This window comes from Pristis pectinata, chromosome 6, assembly GCF_009764475.1.
Source record: "Pristis pectinata isolate sPriPec2 chromosome 6, sPriPec2.1.pri, whole genome shotgun sequence".
NCBI classification, from domain to species: Eukaryota; Metazoa; Chordata; class Chondrichthyes; order Rhinopristiformes; family Pristidae; genus Pristis; species Pristis pectinata.
Genome location: NC_067410.1, coordinates 80,311,764 through 80,328,922, shown reverse-complemented (window position 1 = coordinate 80,328,922; position 17,159 = coordinate 80,311,764). Strand labels below are relative to the sequence as shown.

Here is a 17,159-nt window from a genome sequence, read left to right as displayed (position 1 = left end):
ACAACTGTCAAAGATGCCTTCTGAGACATCCCTCGCCCTTACTTTTGTCAGTCAGACCTCCAGGCTGTGCTCCTTCTCCCTGCGTACAAACAGAAACTGAAATGGGAGGATCCAGTACAGAAAGTCCTATAGTGCTGGTCTGAGGAATTAGATGATCTTCTATGCGATTGCTTTGAGTCAGTAGTCTGGTCCATGTTCAAAGACTCGGCTGCCAGCCTAGATGAGTATGTCACCACTATCACGGACTTTATCAGCAAGTGTGTTGAGGACTGTGTACCAAGGAGGACAATCTGGGTGTTCCCAAATCGGAAACCATGGATGAACTGGGAGATCCACTCCCTACTGAAGTCTAGGACTGCAGCATTCAAATCAGGTGACCCTGACCTTAAAAAGAAATCGAGATATGAACTCCGTAAAGCTGTCGGAGATGCCAAGAGATAATATCAGTCCCAGACAAATCGAGTCCCAGACCAGCCGTCAGTTGTGGCAGGTCTTACATGCTATAACGGGCTACAAAACGAAGTCGGGCAGCATCGCTGACAACAGCACATCCCTTCCCATTGAACTTAATGCATTCAATGCACGTTTTGAACAAAAGGTGATTGATATGTCACCACCCACCCCGACAGCCTCCAATGCACTTGAACCCATGGTTGCCATTGAGGACATAAGATCAGTCCTCTGGAGAGTGAACCTGCAGAAAGCATCTGGCTCGGATGGTGTCCCTGGCCATGTCCTTGGTTCCTGTGTAGATCAGCTGGCAGGGGTATTTGCAGACATTTTTAACCTCTTCCTGCTTCAATCTGAGGTTCCCACCTGCTTTAAGAAAACCACTATCATCCCAGTACCTAAGAAAAACAAGGTAATGTGCCTTAATGGCTACCGACCAGTGGCTCTGACATCCACCATCATAGTGCTTCAAGAGGCTGGTCATGGCACACATTAACTCCAGCCTCCCAGAGAACCTCAATCCACTGCAATTCGTCTACTGTCGAAACAGGTCTATGGCAGATGCCATGTCCCTGGCCCTACACTCATTTCTGGAGCATCTGGACAGTAAAGACACCTACGTTAGACTATTGTTTATTGACTACAACTCCACCTTCAATACTGTAATTCCAAGAAAACTCATCACCAAACTGGGTGATCTGGGACTCAACACCTCCCTCTGTAAATGGATCTTTGATTTCCTGAATAACAGACCGCAATCAGTAAGGACAGGCAGCAACACCTCCGGCATGATTATTCTCAACACTGGTGCCCTACAAGGCTGTGTCCTCAGCTCTCTACTCTACTCCCTATACACTCATGACTGCATGGCCAGATTCTGCTCTAACGCCATCTACAATTTTGCAGATGATACCACCGTAGTGGGCCATATCTCAAATAATGATGAGTTGGAGTATAGGAAGGAGGTAGAGAGCTTAATGACATGGTGTCATGACAACAACCTTTCCCTGAATGTCAGCAAAACAAAAGAGCTGGTCATTGACTTCAGGAAGGGGGGTGGTGCACATGCTCCTGTCTACATCATTGGTGCTGAGGTCGAGAGGGTTGAGAGCTTCAAGTTCCTATGAGTAAACATCACAAATAGCCTGTCCTGGTTCAACCACATAGATGCCATGGCCAAGAAGGCTCACCAGCACCTCTACTTCCTCAGGTGGCTAAAGATATTTAGCATGTCCACTTTGACACTCACCAACTTTTATTGATGCACCATAGAAAGCATCCTATCTGGATGCATCGCAACTTGGTATGACAACTGCTCTGCCTGGGACCACTAGAAACTGCAGAGAGTTATGTATGCAGCCCAGCACATTCATGGAAACCAGCCTCCCCTCCACGGACTCTGTATATACTCCTTGCTGCCTTGGTAAAGCAGCCGGCATAATCAAAGACCCCACCCACCTGGGACATTCTGTCTTCTCCCATCAGGCAGAAGATGCAAAATCCTGAAAGCATGTACCACCCAGGCACAAGGACATTTTCTATCCCACTGTTATCAGACTATTGGACAGTTCCCTGGTACGATAAGATGGACTCTTGACCTCACAATCTACGTCATTATGACCTTGCAGCTTATTGTCTACTTGCACTGCACCTTCTCTGTAGCTGTGACCCTTTACTCTGTATTCTGTATTGTTTGTACTACCTCAATGTACTGTGTAATGAATTGATCTGTATGAACGGTACGTAAGACAAGTTTTTCACATACCTTAGTACAATGACAATAATAAACCAATTCAATTCCAATTCAACATTTTTTAATTACAGTCAGAATGTATGGTGCCTTCTCATTTTAGATCATAATTTGAACTAAATATGTTCACTCATTTAATTGATGATCCTTGTATGGATACAAGCATTATCTAGGTTGTACCATCAGACTGTGGTGGTAATTAAATCTAGTGCAAGTTCTTGATCAGAAATTAATTTTTTACTTTATGAGTGGTATTCAAGCATGATGGTGTAAAATCACACTGGTAAGTATGTAATCTTTTATATTTAAGTTTTAAAATGTAAATTTGCAGTGTTGGATTTTGCAACATATGATGTAAAATATTTACGTGTGTGTTCATCCCTGGTTGAACGTTTTCCTGTGATTTTACTTTAACTTAACAGAATCGTTTTTTAAATGACTAATCTATAGCTCCCTCTGGGGGAGAGAGGTGCTGCCAGAAGTGCACAGAGAATTGGAACATGTATTAACTTGCTGCTGATGTGAGCAGCAAAAGTGGGCTTTGTAACAAATCAACACACATTTTTAAAATTATATTCTTTGCTTTGACTTAAAAGTAATGTGAGTGATTTTTTGGTATTTCAATTATTGTGTAAGACGGTAAAGATTCACTAGGTTTTTTGATCTGTTACCCCCAAAGAAAACTGCAGATCTACTACAGCATATTAAGGAAGATTGCTACACTACTTATTTTGCCTCCTATCATTCCAATAGCTACCATAATAATGAAGTTTTGATTTAATTACTACCATCCATCACAATTTGTTAATTTACTGAATTTGGAATTTATCTTTATGTTTATGGGATGTGGGTAACACCAGCATTTATTGTGCCTCCTTAATTTCTCCTGAACTGAAAAGTTGGTGGGTCTAGTGATATGGTCCGACTGGATGAGAGTGGCAGATTTCCGTCCCTGAAGGACATTAGTGTACCAGAAGAGTTTTATGATTACATACAGTGACTAGCTTTTTGTTACCAGATTTATTTAATTACTTGAATTTAAATTCCATTGTGACCACGTGGAATTCAAACTTGCGTCTCTGGATCATGGGTAGAACTCTGACTGGTAGTCCAGTAACTTAACTACAAGGACGCACAAGAGATTCTGCAGATGCTGGAACCTGGAGCAACACACACACAAATGCTGGAGGAACTCAGCAGGTCAGGCAGCATCTATGGAGGAAATAAACAGTCGATGTTTTGGGTCGAGACCCTCATGCTATTTTACTCTAATGACAAAGGAGAAAAGCTGGAGTTTTGTTAAATTGCTAAACTTGTGTAATTTTGAAGTAGAGTTAGAAACCTTAATTCCAACAGCACTTCTTCTTCCCAAACACACTAGGCTTATCCCACTTCATGCCTTGAATTACTCATATACCATATCCCAAAATGTTATTTTAGGAAAGTAGTTGAAGGAAATGCAAACTCTTGTGGATCCATGCAATATTTCACTGTTATAATGAGGCCCAACACATGGTTGAGGAACAGTACTTCATCTTCCATCTGGGCATGTTGCAGCCATCCAGACTCAGTACTGGATTTTCCAACTTCTGACAATTTGCTTTCTCTGACTAGAGCTGAACTGGCCATTTCTACTGTTCGTTATCCATCTGTGATATTGGCTCAGTTCTTTTCCCCTGTCCATTAGCATGCCATGACCTGCAGTTTCCTACATATCACACTCCTTTGCTGCTCTGAACTGCCCTTTTAATAACTCATCTCCACTGCAACCCTGGCCTTAATCTGTCACAGATATTCCTTTTGTCCTATCCTTTCTCCCATCTTCAACGTAATTTAAAACTTACTTTTTTCTGTCTTTCCCAGTCTGATGAAGGGTCTATGGCCTGAAACGTTAACTGTGTCTCTCTTTCCACAGATGTTATCTGCTCTCCTGAGTACTTCCAGTATTTTCTGTTACTGTTAAAGTATTTGTGAATACTCCTATGCAGACATATAAAAAAGGAATGATTTTTATAAATGTCAAGCTAAGCTCAAGATGAGATAAGTTAAGGTTAATTTGGGTTTTCTACATTACTACAATATCCATAAGATTTGCAGGCATTGAAATTTGGCAAATGGACTTTTTATTAGTATGTATGGCTACTTAAAAATTGTGTTTGCAGCTTCATTGTGAAAACATAGAAAATAATGAATACTTTCACAAATGAATGATCAATACCATGCAAGCTGGTAAATTCTAAATTTTACATAAGGCTGGCAATAAATTGCTCAAAAAATACATAATTTATTAAATTACTGGGCTTCTGAGAGTTAATTAGTAGCTTTTAGCATTGGTCATGCTATTAAGCTTGGTACATATATTTGCAATTTAACAGTGAGACCAAAGGAGACCAGTTTTATACTACAGAAAGAGAGAAAATAATACATTGTTTATTTGAATCGCCCTCCTATTGGGATAAGGCAGTATGACTACAGTAACATAAATTTATGCATACCAGCAGAAGTGAGATTAATTCACTTTTATGTTATGTGTAAAGGAAGAAAGACTTGAGTATGCCTAGAAATTCATCACTGGTCAATAGTTTTAACTGGACTACTTAGTGGCAACTGTGCATGCTAATCTGCTTCCAAAATATGAAGTAATGTGTTTACCACTACCAAATGGCAATGAATTTCAAGGCAATAGTGCTATTCACAATCCTGAGTCCCAAGTGCTTTACTCAAAAAAAGACCTGTTGTAATTTAGGAAATACAGTTTGCTACGACAACATAGAAATAGTTTCGTTTTCTTCCACTTTCTTGTGAGAATTTCTAATGAATCTGCTTCCACCATCCTTTCAGCTAGGGCTTTTCATATAAACTTGCTGTGTTAACAAACATAAAATTTAGGGCAATTACCCAAAATTTCTGTCTTCTGATCACTAATTTTACTCTTGGTGTAGACAGTTTCTTCATGTTTACTCGAATAATACTTCACCCATCTCTGCATTAAGTGTCAGCTTTCACTTCTGCTCATTTCTGTTCTTTTTGCTAATTTCCCAATGTCCTTTTAAAGTTGATTCACTATTTACTACATTTCCAAGTTATGCACTATCTATCTATGTCCAGGAATTAATTTTATCCTGTTCTGATAATTTACAATTGTCTGATACGATTAATCTATTATGCCGAGATCAAGAGAACTAATATTAGAATGGTGTCAAGAAGCAACAAAACATTTCTTTTGTTGTGCTTAACTCCATATGTTACCAAATTCAGTGTATTTTGTTGGGAATTTGGAAGGTATTAATGGCTAATTGCTGCATTGACAGCAGAATCTGCTTATTAAAATTATATTCATTTTTATGTTTTGATTTATAGAAAGTAATTATTTTAAGTGTGAGACTTAGTTATATTTAAGTTTTCTTTACCTTGTTTTCTTTTTTGCAAATTATTCCATGTCCCAGAAAATTTGTATGTTGCAGCATGAGAAATGTCTGAGCATTGAATAAGATTGCAATTGGATGCTGATTTTAAAAACTGTCTTTTGCCATAGGGGATAAAATTCAGTGATTGGGTTCAGTTGAGCAGAATTACAGCTGGCAGATGCATTGGCTAAGCATGAAAGACAAAGATGCACTGGAGGTCAGATGACATTGGATCTAACCTCTTGCTCCTCCTTTGGTCTCACCATTTGAATCTAACAGTAAAATGCTGAGGAGAGATGCATTTTACGTCTGGCCCCTTAGCTTCATGCAGGGGATGACTGGTGAATAAATGATGACCCCATTCACTTACTTTATTGTTCTTAATTATTTTAAGGCTTTTTGGTTACATTTATATAACATATATTAAATTATTTAAATCTATTTGAATAGTTTTTAAATGGCTCTGGCCTTAAGAAATGTTTAAAAACAGTTCAAAACCTCTGACAGTGATGAGTGTCAGAGAATTTCAAGGGCAGGGCCTCAGTAATACACTGAGGCTTGCTCACTGCTTGAAGCCTGCTTCTCTCTGCAGTATTTCATCCAGATCATCTAGCCATCTCCATCCAGAAAAGGTAATTCCAGAATGGAGTCCTGTGTCATCTGGCCCTGTGAAAAATGTCAAAGTATATATAAATATTACCAGGACTGCATGGAAACTATTATATTAAAAAAAATACAAACCTCATTTCTACAGAATCTCACAGGGTATTCAGAGTTAACTTTGCTATTAAGAAATTAGAATATATTTAAAAACTTAAAGATTTCAATTATGCAAGGGCATAAACAAATCCTACAAATCTGGTGTAGTTAGTAGAGCTGCTGCCTCACAGCTCCAGCTACCCGGTTTGATCCTGACCTCTGCCGCTATCTATGTGGAGTTTGTACATTCTCTGTGTGACAGTATGGGTTTCCCAAAAGGTGTGCAGGTTAGTAGGTTGAATGGTCAAAGTAAATTGTCATAAGTGTATCGATGGGTGGCAGAATCTGGGGTGGGGGTAGGGGATTGGTGGAGGGGGGGTGCAGGGTGCTGGCTGATGGGAATCTGTAAAGAATAAAATGGGATTAGTGAAGGATTAGTATAAATGGGGAATGCATTTTCATACAGTTTTCATTTGATGGCACTTTATTCAATTGATTATAAAATATATATTGTAGAAATTAAGTAGGAATCCAGACTGGGAAGACGTGTATTTTGTTTAGTCATTTTTGTCACATTACTTCAGATTTTGAGTTACTTAGTACATTATATATATAATGTTAAATCTTGAATGCTTTTTCTCCAGAAAACTTCGGGAGTTACGGTTAGAAACTGCTCAACTGGAACTAGATAGTGATGTAATGGAACAAAGATTGCAGCAACTTCGAGAAGCCATGAGTAAGGAAAAGGAGGAAAGGGAGTAAGTGCTCTCCATTACTACTTTGCATCAACCTTTCTTCAGATCTGTGAACATGGCTATGGTTTCCACAAAACAGCAGCTTGTATTTATGTAGCAGTTTCTGTTGTAATAAAGAAATCCTGCTGTGACTTGCCATTTAATTTAGTCTCTTGTCTTATATTTCTGAAATACTTTCCTAACTTACATTTTTGACCATAGTGAAACCTTGACTGTACTAGATGTTATTAGATTCTTGAGCAACACACAAGATGCTGAAGGAACTCAGCAGGTCAGACAGCATTTATGGAGGGAGATGGATAGTCAACGTTTTGGGTGGAGACCCTTCATCTGGATCAGTCCGGATCTTTGTTATTAGAATCCTGTACATTTGTTTATTGTTCCAGGATGGCATTGTCTCAGGCCTCAGCATTTTGTAATTTTGTTTCTGTTTAATTTCACCTAGTAGAAATGATTAATTACCACACTGTAGTGTTTGAAGATTTCTTGAAGATCTACATTATAAAATAGAGAGTGGACGTTGAAATATTATGGCTTTTGGTGGATATGTTTATTTTGGCTTTTTATTCTGTTTTCTCTTTTGATTATTGCAGACGAGCAGGACTATATCATTGGAGATCTGGACAGACGGGGAACCTTACAAATCATGCACAGGTAGTGTTGAGGAATAAAGACAACTTTAATCAAAAGGTAAGGAGAAACTTCAAAATAAACAAGAAATAAGATTATTTTAGAAGAATCCCTGTAATTTGTGGTCATTGGTCAATAGTATCTTCACTTGGGTTTGTGATATCTGATAAGGTGTTTATAAAAACAAATGGAAAAATTATAATGTTTACTGTTAAGTTTTGCTAAGGATAAATGTAATTGTAAACTTGAAAAACTCAGCACGATAAAGGTTATTTTGCCAGTGTTCGCTCACTTAATTTTTCTCTTCTTAGCACCTCAGTATCTGACTTTTAATTATCAAGATGGTGGTTGTAAGGAAGGGAAAGCAAAGCATTTGCATTATATTAATGTTGAACCATTTCCTTCCCTATTTCCTTCCACATCACTATTACTGCCCATGTGCACTGCTCCTACCAACTCTATCACAATGCATCTCCCATTCTCCCCTTGCTCCTCTTCCACCCTAATACATTTGAATAAATTGTTGTTAATCAAACCTCAAAATGGGATATAGTTATTGTTTATTAATTTGATGCTGGTACACAGAAAAATACTATTGCTGTTTTCTTTGTCCTGGAAAAGCAGAAATCCAAAAGGGATGAAGGGATAAATGGCTGAAGTTTGAAGGAGCTTTTTAGATTTGAATGTAAGTGGAGCAAATGGCTTTGTGAGCTAGTCGGAAGAATATTATAGCAGAGAAGTTCAGTGAGATGGGCCTCGTATATCAGCTCTGGGTATGGTGTGATCTTGGGTATCAGGGTGGTGAGAGACATCTGGGGTAGGAAAGAATGCTCCTGAAAGTTGAGATGGTTGGAGGAGAGATAGCGGGAACATGTCTGTTGGTGTGGTGGTGGTGGGGCACATTTGGAGAAAAAAATAGATGGATAACGTGTTTTCAATGAGAGGAAAAGGAAGGTTAGCAGGGGAGAGAGAAGTTGAAGAAATTTTGTTTCATTTTAGCCATTTGACTTATGCATTTCTTGGAAATGTCTGGGGCGAGATTGTAACCAAGAAGATCAGAGTAGCTGGGACTTGGGACATGATGTACTTGATTGTCATAACTATTGTTGAACAAAGCAGCAGAAGAAGGTTGCCACAAAATTAGTTGCTTTGCAGAAAAATCAGAGCATTTTATGTCATTACTTATGGATGGACTCAAATGTTTGCTCCTTCCCACTCACTGATAATGTTAATGACTTGTAAATTTGAGTAAATCTCTCTGAGCAGTTTCTGTTCTATTTATTTGACCAGCATGCAAGTAAAGTTTCATTATGATATTTTCCAAACAAATTTTTATCTCTATAAATGAAATAAAATATGTAAATAGTTTCATATAAATGCTATTTTTGATGTCTTCTGAAGTAAAATATAAAATTATCTATTTTAAAATTACTATTATTCTGTCACAGATAACTTCTGGAAAGACAAAAATCAAAATACTGAAGGACCAGTGTAAAGGTATGGCTACTTTTCATCAATTTGTGTTTTCTATAGGTTATAAGCATATGAGATGGATCCTTATTGTATTATTTCAGAGCCTCCAAAACGTGAATCCTCCAGTGTACCAGTTTGTGAAGCTGAAAGGCCAAAAGTCAAGGGGAAGTTATGTGGACAGTGTGAGATCAGAAGTCCTGCATTGGTAAGTAATAAATGTGTTGTCAAGAAAAAGTTGTGCTTTTTTTTTGGCACGTCTATAACTTAGTCAGTGGAAGCCTGCTTTAACTTAACGGTTACAATAACAGAAAGAACTGACAGAACTCAAATTACTTGCAAAAATTTTGATATTTTTAAAAGAATAATAAAACTTGTTATCAAAAAAAATCTGGAATCTAAGCAAACTTGTCTCCTCTTTAAGTTAGCAATTTTTGTTTTAATTCTACTGAATGCTTGATTTAGCATTTAACAAGTTATTTGCAAAGTTTTTGGAAACCATTAATATACTTTAAACATGGTTTTGATCATGTTAATGTTTTTAATGTGCAGTTTAACCTGAGAATACCCGGACATTAAAATGAAGGATATCTCAATATTAAATGTAGTAATTGCACATGTACAAACCTTGAGCAGAGAATCCCAAAAATTCAAAACTTTCTGATTGAGGAAATATCTTCTTTATTTTGGATCACGTCTTCACTTTTTAGAATAAAAAACAAGTAATGGATGCTCCAACTAGTCATTTTGTAGCAGAGTCAAATCTGAAAATGTTCTGCGTACTTTAATGAGATACCAACAGATGGGCCCTGATTTTGCTGTTAGAACAGTGAAACTGCCAGTGTTTGTAGTCAGTACTTAGTGAAACTGATAGTGTCATTGTGCTTTCTGGACATTTGGTTTAATGTGAAAATCTCAAAGTTGCTGTCCAAGATTCAGCTTGCCTTTGTAGGTTCTAATGATGATGTCTCTGCTGTTTAAGTTAAATTGGCGAGGAATGAAACAGGAACATTTGAGCTAATTGCCCACTGGTGATTTTGCATCAGTCTGAGGTGGCACAATAAATGTTTCCCCATAAAGGAAGAGTATTTTTAATAGAAGAAGACCATCAAAAATGGTTGAAAGAGACCTAGATAGCAGATTTTAAATAGTTAGTTAAATCAGAAAATTATTCAGAAAAACTTTCTAATAGCTTGTTAATTTAGAAATGCCTTTATAATTTTTCTCATGGCTTTTTAATTTAAAAAGACATTCTGAAGTCTTTCCAAGCCATTTTAAATCTCTCCAAAGCTTGTTATTTTAAACACTTTTTTTCAAATTTCTGGAAGTTCCTGAAGATGTTTGAAACTGCTCAACACTTTCAGAGGTTTAGTTGAGACTGAATGTTGAGCGTATTTTGTCTTCATGCCTTTTTTTTCCCTGATGTTATTGTGGATCCAGAGTTGATTGCCGCACATGATACACAAAACACCATCAATAAGGACACTGTGAAAGAACTTTGCGTTGTATTGCACCAAACAGTTGGTGTGGATTATGTACACAAGTCATAAATGTTGGTTTGAATCCACATAGTTCCAGCTTGAGTAGAGCTACCCTCTGAATTGCTGTAGTATTATGATGCATTCCTTTTAGTAATCTGCTTTAGGTCTTTAAATCAGGTGGTAGTTGTGTGCTTTTTTGTGGACATTCTCTTTCAAAATATTACAATGTTTGGGCAAGAATCAATTTCAATTGGACTGGCAAATTCTCAACTGCATTTTCTTTAAAGTGTTGTCTCTAATGGACACAAATAATTGTTTGATTGCTTCAAGTTTTAAGTTTCTTGGGCAAAGAACTTAAATGAAAAGTGCCAATGTCTGGCACATTTTACTTGTTTTATGCAGGTTTTTACGTTTCATTGTATGCTAGTGCAATGGTCCTGGAATATAGTTATAACTTGCTGATGGACAGAAAATTCAGTATGACTTGATGGTTGTGCCATTCAAGAAAATTTTGTGCTGAATTTAGATACCTGACCAACTTTAAGTTTTAAGCATTCAATGTAGAAATTCTTGATCATTACGGTTCGCTCTTACTGTAATTCAGTTAGGAATTTTACTTTAACAGTTAGATCTACATTTGCTTGAACCAAAATGTCTTTTTTTTCCTGGAGCATTCTACAGAACTCTAATAACATATTTTCTCATAGTGTTGCTGTCTGTTTTTACTGTCCTGTTGCTTTAACTTGACACCTTTCAAAAATTATTTATTTATAAGGGCTTATTTCCTGTACCTATTCTCCGAGAGAAGATTTTCCTGCTGGGAATGCACATCATGAAATCAGAAGTGCATATACCACAATTTTGAATTTATTCATTGTAATGTACAGAAAATCAAGAGCATTGTCACGATTCATACTGTCTGCATGCTGTGAATAAGAGCACTGAATGGGAATTTTTGTAAATCTATCCATGTAGAATTTAATGTCAGTTTTGGTTTCTGCTACATTTACGCCAGAAAGGTAACTGCATAAATATTTGGAACATAAATATCTTCCTTTTATATTAGTGATCATTTCAGCTAATGCCACTTTAACATGTTTCCTGAATTTCCCAAAGGTTTGTGTGGAGTGTGGAGAAGATTACTGTTGCAGCTGTTTTGCTAAATTCCATCAAAAGGGGGCACTGAAGCTTCACAGGTTTTCCCCTTTCCAGGTACAGACAACTCACTCTATTACATTTTTTCATTAAAGATGATTTTGTAAATTTAAATCCATTGTTGCTCAGAGATTTTGAAACTAAAATTTTAATGTTTAAAGTTTGCCTGATTTTAAAGTAAATCTGATAACTTTTTGATTCTCAGCCTTCAAAAGAAAGGAATCCACAAACTGATCACTGTTTCATATCTGTAAATCTAGCATATTGTGAGTAACTGAGCAACAGTCATGCTCATTTCTCAACTTAGATTTGAAGGCATTCTTATCTTTATCCTGAAGATGTGTGGATACATTGGTAAATAGATTAGTTGTGACTGAGATCTAACTAGTCATCGATTTTTGCAATAGCTTGCTGAATTCCTGTGAACTTTGTATCAAAGTCAATGGGAAAGAAAATCAGTCAGGTCAATAATATGTTATCATCCATTTTGTGGCAAAGCTGTAAATTAAAATTACCTGCAATGTCAAGGTCAAGTGTTGTCTTTGGATTAATTGGCATTAAAGGATGGGGAATAATTGGTTTAGGACACACAATGTACAGGAAATAAGTAAATGTTATTTTAATATCTGTATCTATATAAGAATATAAGACATAGGAGCAGAATTAGGCCATTCGGCCCATTAGGTTTGCTCTGCCATTTGCTAATGGCTGATTTATTTTTCCCTCTCAACCCCATTCTCCTGTCTTCCACTAATCTTTGACACCCTTACTAATCAAGAACCTATCAACCTTTGCTTTAAATATACATAGAACATGGAGCAGTACAGCACAGTATGGGCCCTTCGGCCCATGATGTTGTGCCGACCTATATAAACCTTATGCACATTCTATCTCCCACTCCACTTCACCTCCCATAACCTCTATTTTTCTTTCATCCATGTGCCTATTTAGGAGTCTCTTAAATGAACCTATCGTATCAGCCCCTACCACCCCCGTCCGGCAATGCATTCCAGGCACCCACCAATCTCTGTGTTTAACAAAAACTAGTTCTGACATTACCAGGCACCTCCCCCCCCCATACTTCCCTCCAAGCACCTTAAACGGGTGACCTCTAGTATTGGCCATTACTGCCCTGGGGAAAAATGCTGGCTGTCCACTCTGTCTACGCCTCTCATAACCTTATACATCTCTATCAAGTCTCCTCTCATCCTCCGTCTCTCCAAGGAGAAAAGCTCTAACTTGCTCCACCTCTCCTCATAAGATGTGTTCTCCAATCCAGGCAGCATTCTTGTAAACTTCCTCTGCACCCTCTCTAAAGCCTCTTCAGCTCAAACCCCTGGCTAATGAAGGCCAGCACACCATACACCTTTTTAACCACCCTATCAACTTGTGTGGCAACTTTGAGGGATCTATGTAATAGAACCCCAAGATCTCTCTGTTCCTTCACACTGTTAAGAATCCTGTCATTAACCATATGCTCTGCCTTCAGGTTAGATCTGCCAAAGTATATCACTTCACCCTTTTCCAGATTGAACTCCATCTGCTACTTCTTTGCCCAGCTCTGCATCCTGTCAATATCCCGTTGTAACCTATGACAAGCTTCCTATCTACTACACCACTAACCTTTGTGTCATCTGCAAACTTACCCACCCGCCCTTCCACTTCTTCATCCAAGTCATTTATAAAAATCACAAAGAGCAGGGGTCCCAGAAGAGATCCCTGCGGAACACCACTTGTCACCGACCTCCTGGCAGAATATGCTCCATCTACCACCACCGTCTGTGGGCAAGTCAACTCCGAATCCACTCAGCCAATTTTCCATGGATTCCATACCTCATGACCTTCTTGATGAGCCTACCATGGGAACCTTGTCAAATGCCTTGCTCAAATCCATATATACAACATCCACCACTCTATTTTCATCAATCTGTCTTGTCACTTCTTCGAAAAACTCTATGAGGCTCGTGAGGCACCACCTGCCCCTCACAAAGCCATGTTGACTATCCCTTATAAGACTATGTGTCTCCAAATGCTCATAAATATTGTCCCTAAGTGTCCTCTCTAATACCTTGCCCACCACTGACGTAAGACTAACTGCTCTATAATTCCCAGGGTTATCCCTTTAACCTTTCTTGAACAATGCAACAATATTTGCCATCCTCCAATCCTCCGGTACCAATCCTGTGGCCAGGGAGGACTCAATGATCATTGTTAATGCTCCAGCAATCTCTTCCCTTGCTTCCCAAAGTACCCTGGGGTATGTCCTATCTGACCCTGGGGACTTATCTATCCTAATGCTTTTTAGTAGCTCCAACACTGCTTCTTTCTTAACCTCAACATCCTCCAACGTATTTGCCTGTTCTACGCTAACCTCCCCTTTCCTCTAAGTCCTTCTCCTCGGTGAACACTGAAGCAATGTATTCATTTAGGACCTCCCCTACCTCCTTCACCTCCAGATTCATTTCTCCCCCCTTATCCCTGAGCGGTCCTACCTTCACCCTAGTCATCCTCTTGTTCCTCACATATGTGTAGAACGCCTTAGGGTTTTCCTTAACCCTACTTGCCAAGGCCTTCTCAAGCCCCCTTCTAGTTCTCCTAAGTCCCTTTGTAAGCTCCTTCCTGGCTACCTTATGACTCTCAAGAGCCCTGACTGATTTTTGCTTCCTAAATCTTAAATAAGTTTCCTCTTGACTAAACCTTGCACCTCTCTTGTTAACCATGGTTCCTTCACCCTACCATCCTTTCCTTTTCTCAGTGGGATAGACCTATCTAGGACCCCATGGAAGTGGTCCCTAAACAACCTCCACATTTCTGCAGTGCATTTACCAGAGAACATCTGTTCCCAATTTACACTCCCAAGTTCCTGCCTAATACCATCATAATTTGCACTCCCCCAAGTAAATACTTTCCCATAATGTCTTCTCCTGTCCTTGTCCATGGCTATGCTAAACGTCAGGGAGTTGTGGTCACTATCCCTGAAACGATTGCCCATTGAGAGATCTGTCACCTGACCAGATTCATTGCCTTGTACCAGATCCAGAATGGCCTCTCCTCTTGTCAGCCTGTCCACATACTGTGTCAGGAATCCTTCCTATACACACCTAACAAATTCTGCCCCATCTAAACCTTTTGCACTAAGGAGGTGCCAATCAATAATAGGTAAGTTGAAGTCACCCATGACAAAAATCCTGTTATTTCTGCACCTTTCCAAAATCTGCCTACTTATCTGCTCCTCAGTGTCCCGGTGGCTATTTGGGAGCCTACAGAATACTCCTAATAAAGTGATTGCTCCATTCCTGTTTCTGACTTCCACCCACACTGACTCAATGGACAATACTTCTATGATGTCCTCCCTTCCTACAGCTGTGGTACTATCTCTAATTAGCAATGCCACCCCCCTCCCCTTCTAACCCCCTCCCTATCTCTTTTGAAACATCTAAACCCCGGAACATCAAGCAGCCAATCCTGCCCTTGCGACAGCTAAGTCTCTATAATGGCCACAACATAGTAATTCCATGTACTGATTTATGCTCTAAGTTCATCATCCTTATTCTCAATACTTCTCGCATTAAACACATATCAGTCCATCCATCTGCCTGTGTTTATACCCTATCCACTGTTTATCCTTCCTCACAGTCTCTCTGCACAATGCATCTACCTTTACACCAATTGCTCCATCATCTGACCTAACACTCTGGTTCCCATCCCCCTGCCAACCTAGTTTAAACTCTCCCCAACAGTTCTAGCAAACCTGCCTGCAAGGACATTGGTCTGTCTCGAGTTCGAGTGTAACCCATCCCTTCTGTACAGGTCATATCTACCTCAGACGAGATCCCAATGATCCACAAATCTAAACCCTTGACCCCTGCACCAACTCTTCAGCCACTTATTTATTTGCCTTATCCTCCTATTCTTTCCCTCGCTGGCGCGTGGCACAGGCAGCAATCCGGAGATTACTACCCTTGAGGTCCTGCTTTTTTAACTTCCTTCCAAACTCCCAAAATATCCAAAAATACCCTATGACTTGGCTTCCACAGCAGTCTGTGGCAATGAGTTCCACAGATTCACCACCCTCTGGCTAAAGAATTTCTTCCTCATCTCTGTTCTAAAGGGACATCCTTTTCTTCTGAGGCTGTGCCCTCTGGTCCTAGACTCTCCCACTACTGGAACTATCCTTTCCACGCCCACTCTATCCAGGCCTTTCAATATTGGGTAGGTAATTGTTTGACTAACACAATGATTTTTGGATACATTGCTCAGGTAGAAATTTTGGCTGATCATATCAGAACCCTATGCACCATCACCAGTATCTATTGTGATTCTGGGACAGACCACAGTTGCTGTGAACATGCATGGTTGAAGATCACCTCATAGGTCATCATTTAACATTGCGTTAAGCATGGCGGTATGCTCAGAACAGTATATCCTTATAGTGTCTTTTGTGCTCCAGACAGAATCATGAGGAGAGAAACTTGATTGGTGTCATTATTGCAGTTCTTTTTGAAGCAAATGTAATACAACTGATGGCCAAAAACAGTGCTGGAGAAGCGGTTTCTGTTGGGTCTTTAAATGAAATGTTAACTGATTAGTATTCTCACAACAGATACTGTCTGGCCTGCTGTCTCCACCACTTACTGTGCTTTCACCACCACCCCCATCCCACACTGTACCTTTTTCCTTTTGTTCCTTGTGGAAAAATCACTTTCACTTTTTCTGCAGCTGGTAGTTTGCTGTCAATATTTTTGTTGTGAGTGGAAGCCCAACTAAATTCACAGTGATGCTTCTTAATGTGGCTTGGCTGGACTGGTAGGAGCTTCTGACAGACCATGATTCAGGGTTGAGAGGAAGAGTCGGGCCAAAATAATAATTTAAAAGATAGTCACCCAAGAATCCCTTTCATTGCTTGCTTTCATGAAAATTCTCCGAAAGAGCTATAGCCAAGTTATTGCCAATTTGGTACAGAATTTAACAGAACAAAGATAAAGATTCAAGGATGTTCTCAAAGCCTCCTCGAAAGTGCAATATCCCCACTGACTCCCGGGAAACACTGGCCCATTACCAAAGTGGCAAAGGAGCATTGAGGATAGGATTGAGAATATCAAGTCCATCATCATGAATACAGAGAAGCCCTGCGTAAGTGGCAGAAAGAGTGTATCTCCTCACAAACTACCTACCTAGCCACTCCTTTAGGCACCTCCTGCCCCCTCTGTGGAAGAGTGTGTGGTTTCCATATCAGCCTCATCCGCCACCTCAGAACCCACTAAACTGGAGTGGAAGCAAGTCATCCTTGATTCCCTAGGACTGCCTAAGAACAGAAGAAGACTGTCCATAAGTAATATGCAGGACACTGTCAGTGCTTTCA

General features: G+C 39.2%; 1 protein-coding gene across 1 annotated transcript in view; it reads left to right on the top strand.

Annotated features, from left to right (window-relative positions):
• The window catches only part of zbbx (zinc finger, B-box domain containing), a 41,637-nt gene that overhangs the window by 4,572 nt on the left and 19,906 nt on the right, over positions 1–17,159 (top strand). The window contains exons 3-7 of the mRNA XM_052018610.1: positions 6,951–7,064; positions 7,655–7,751; positions 9,140–9,188; positions 9,266–9,369; positions 11,759–11,854. Of these exons, the coding sequence (XP_051874570.1) occupies positions 6,951–7,064; positions 7,655–7,751; positions 9,140–9,188; positions 9,266–9,369; positions 11,759–11,854 (460 nt within the window). The remainder of the gene's footprint in view (positions 1–6,950; positions 7,065–7,654; positions 7,752–9,139; positions 9,189–9,265; positions 9,370–11,758; positions 11,855–17,159) is intronic.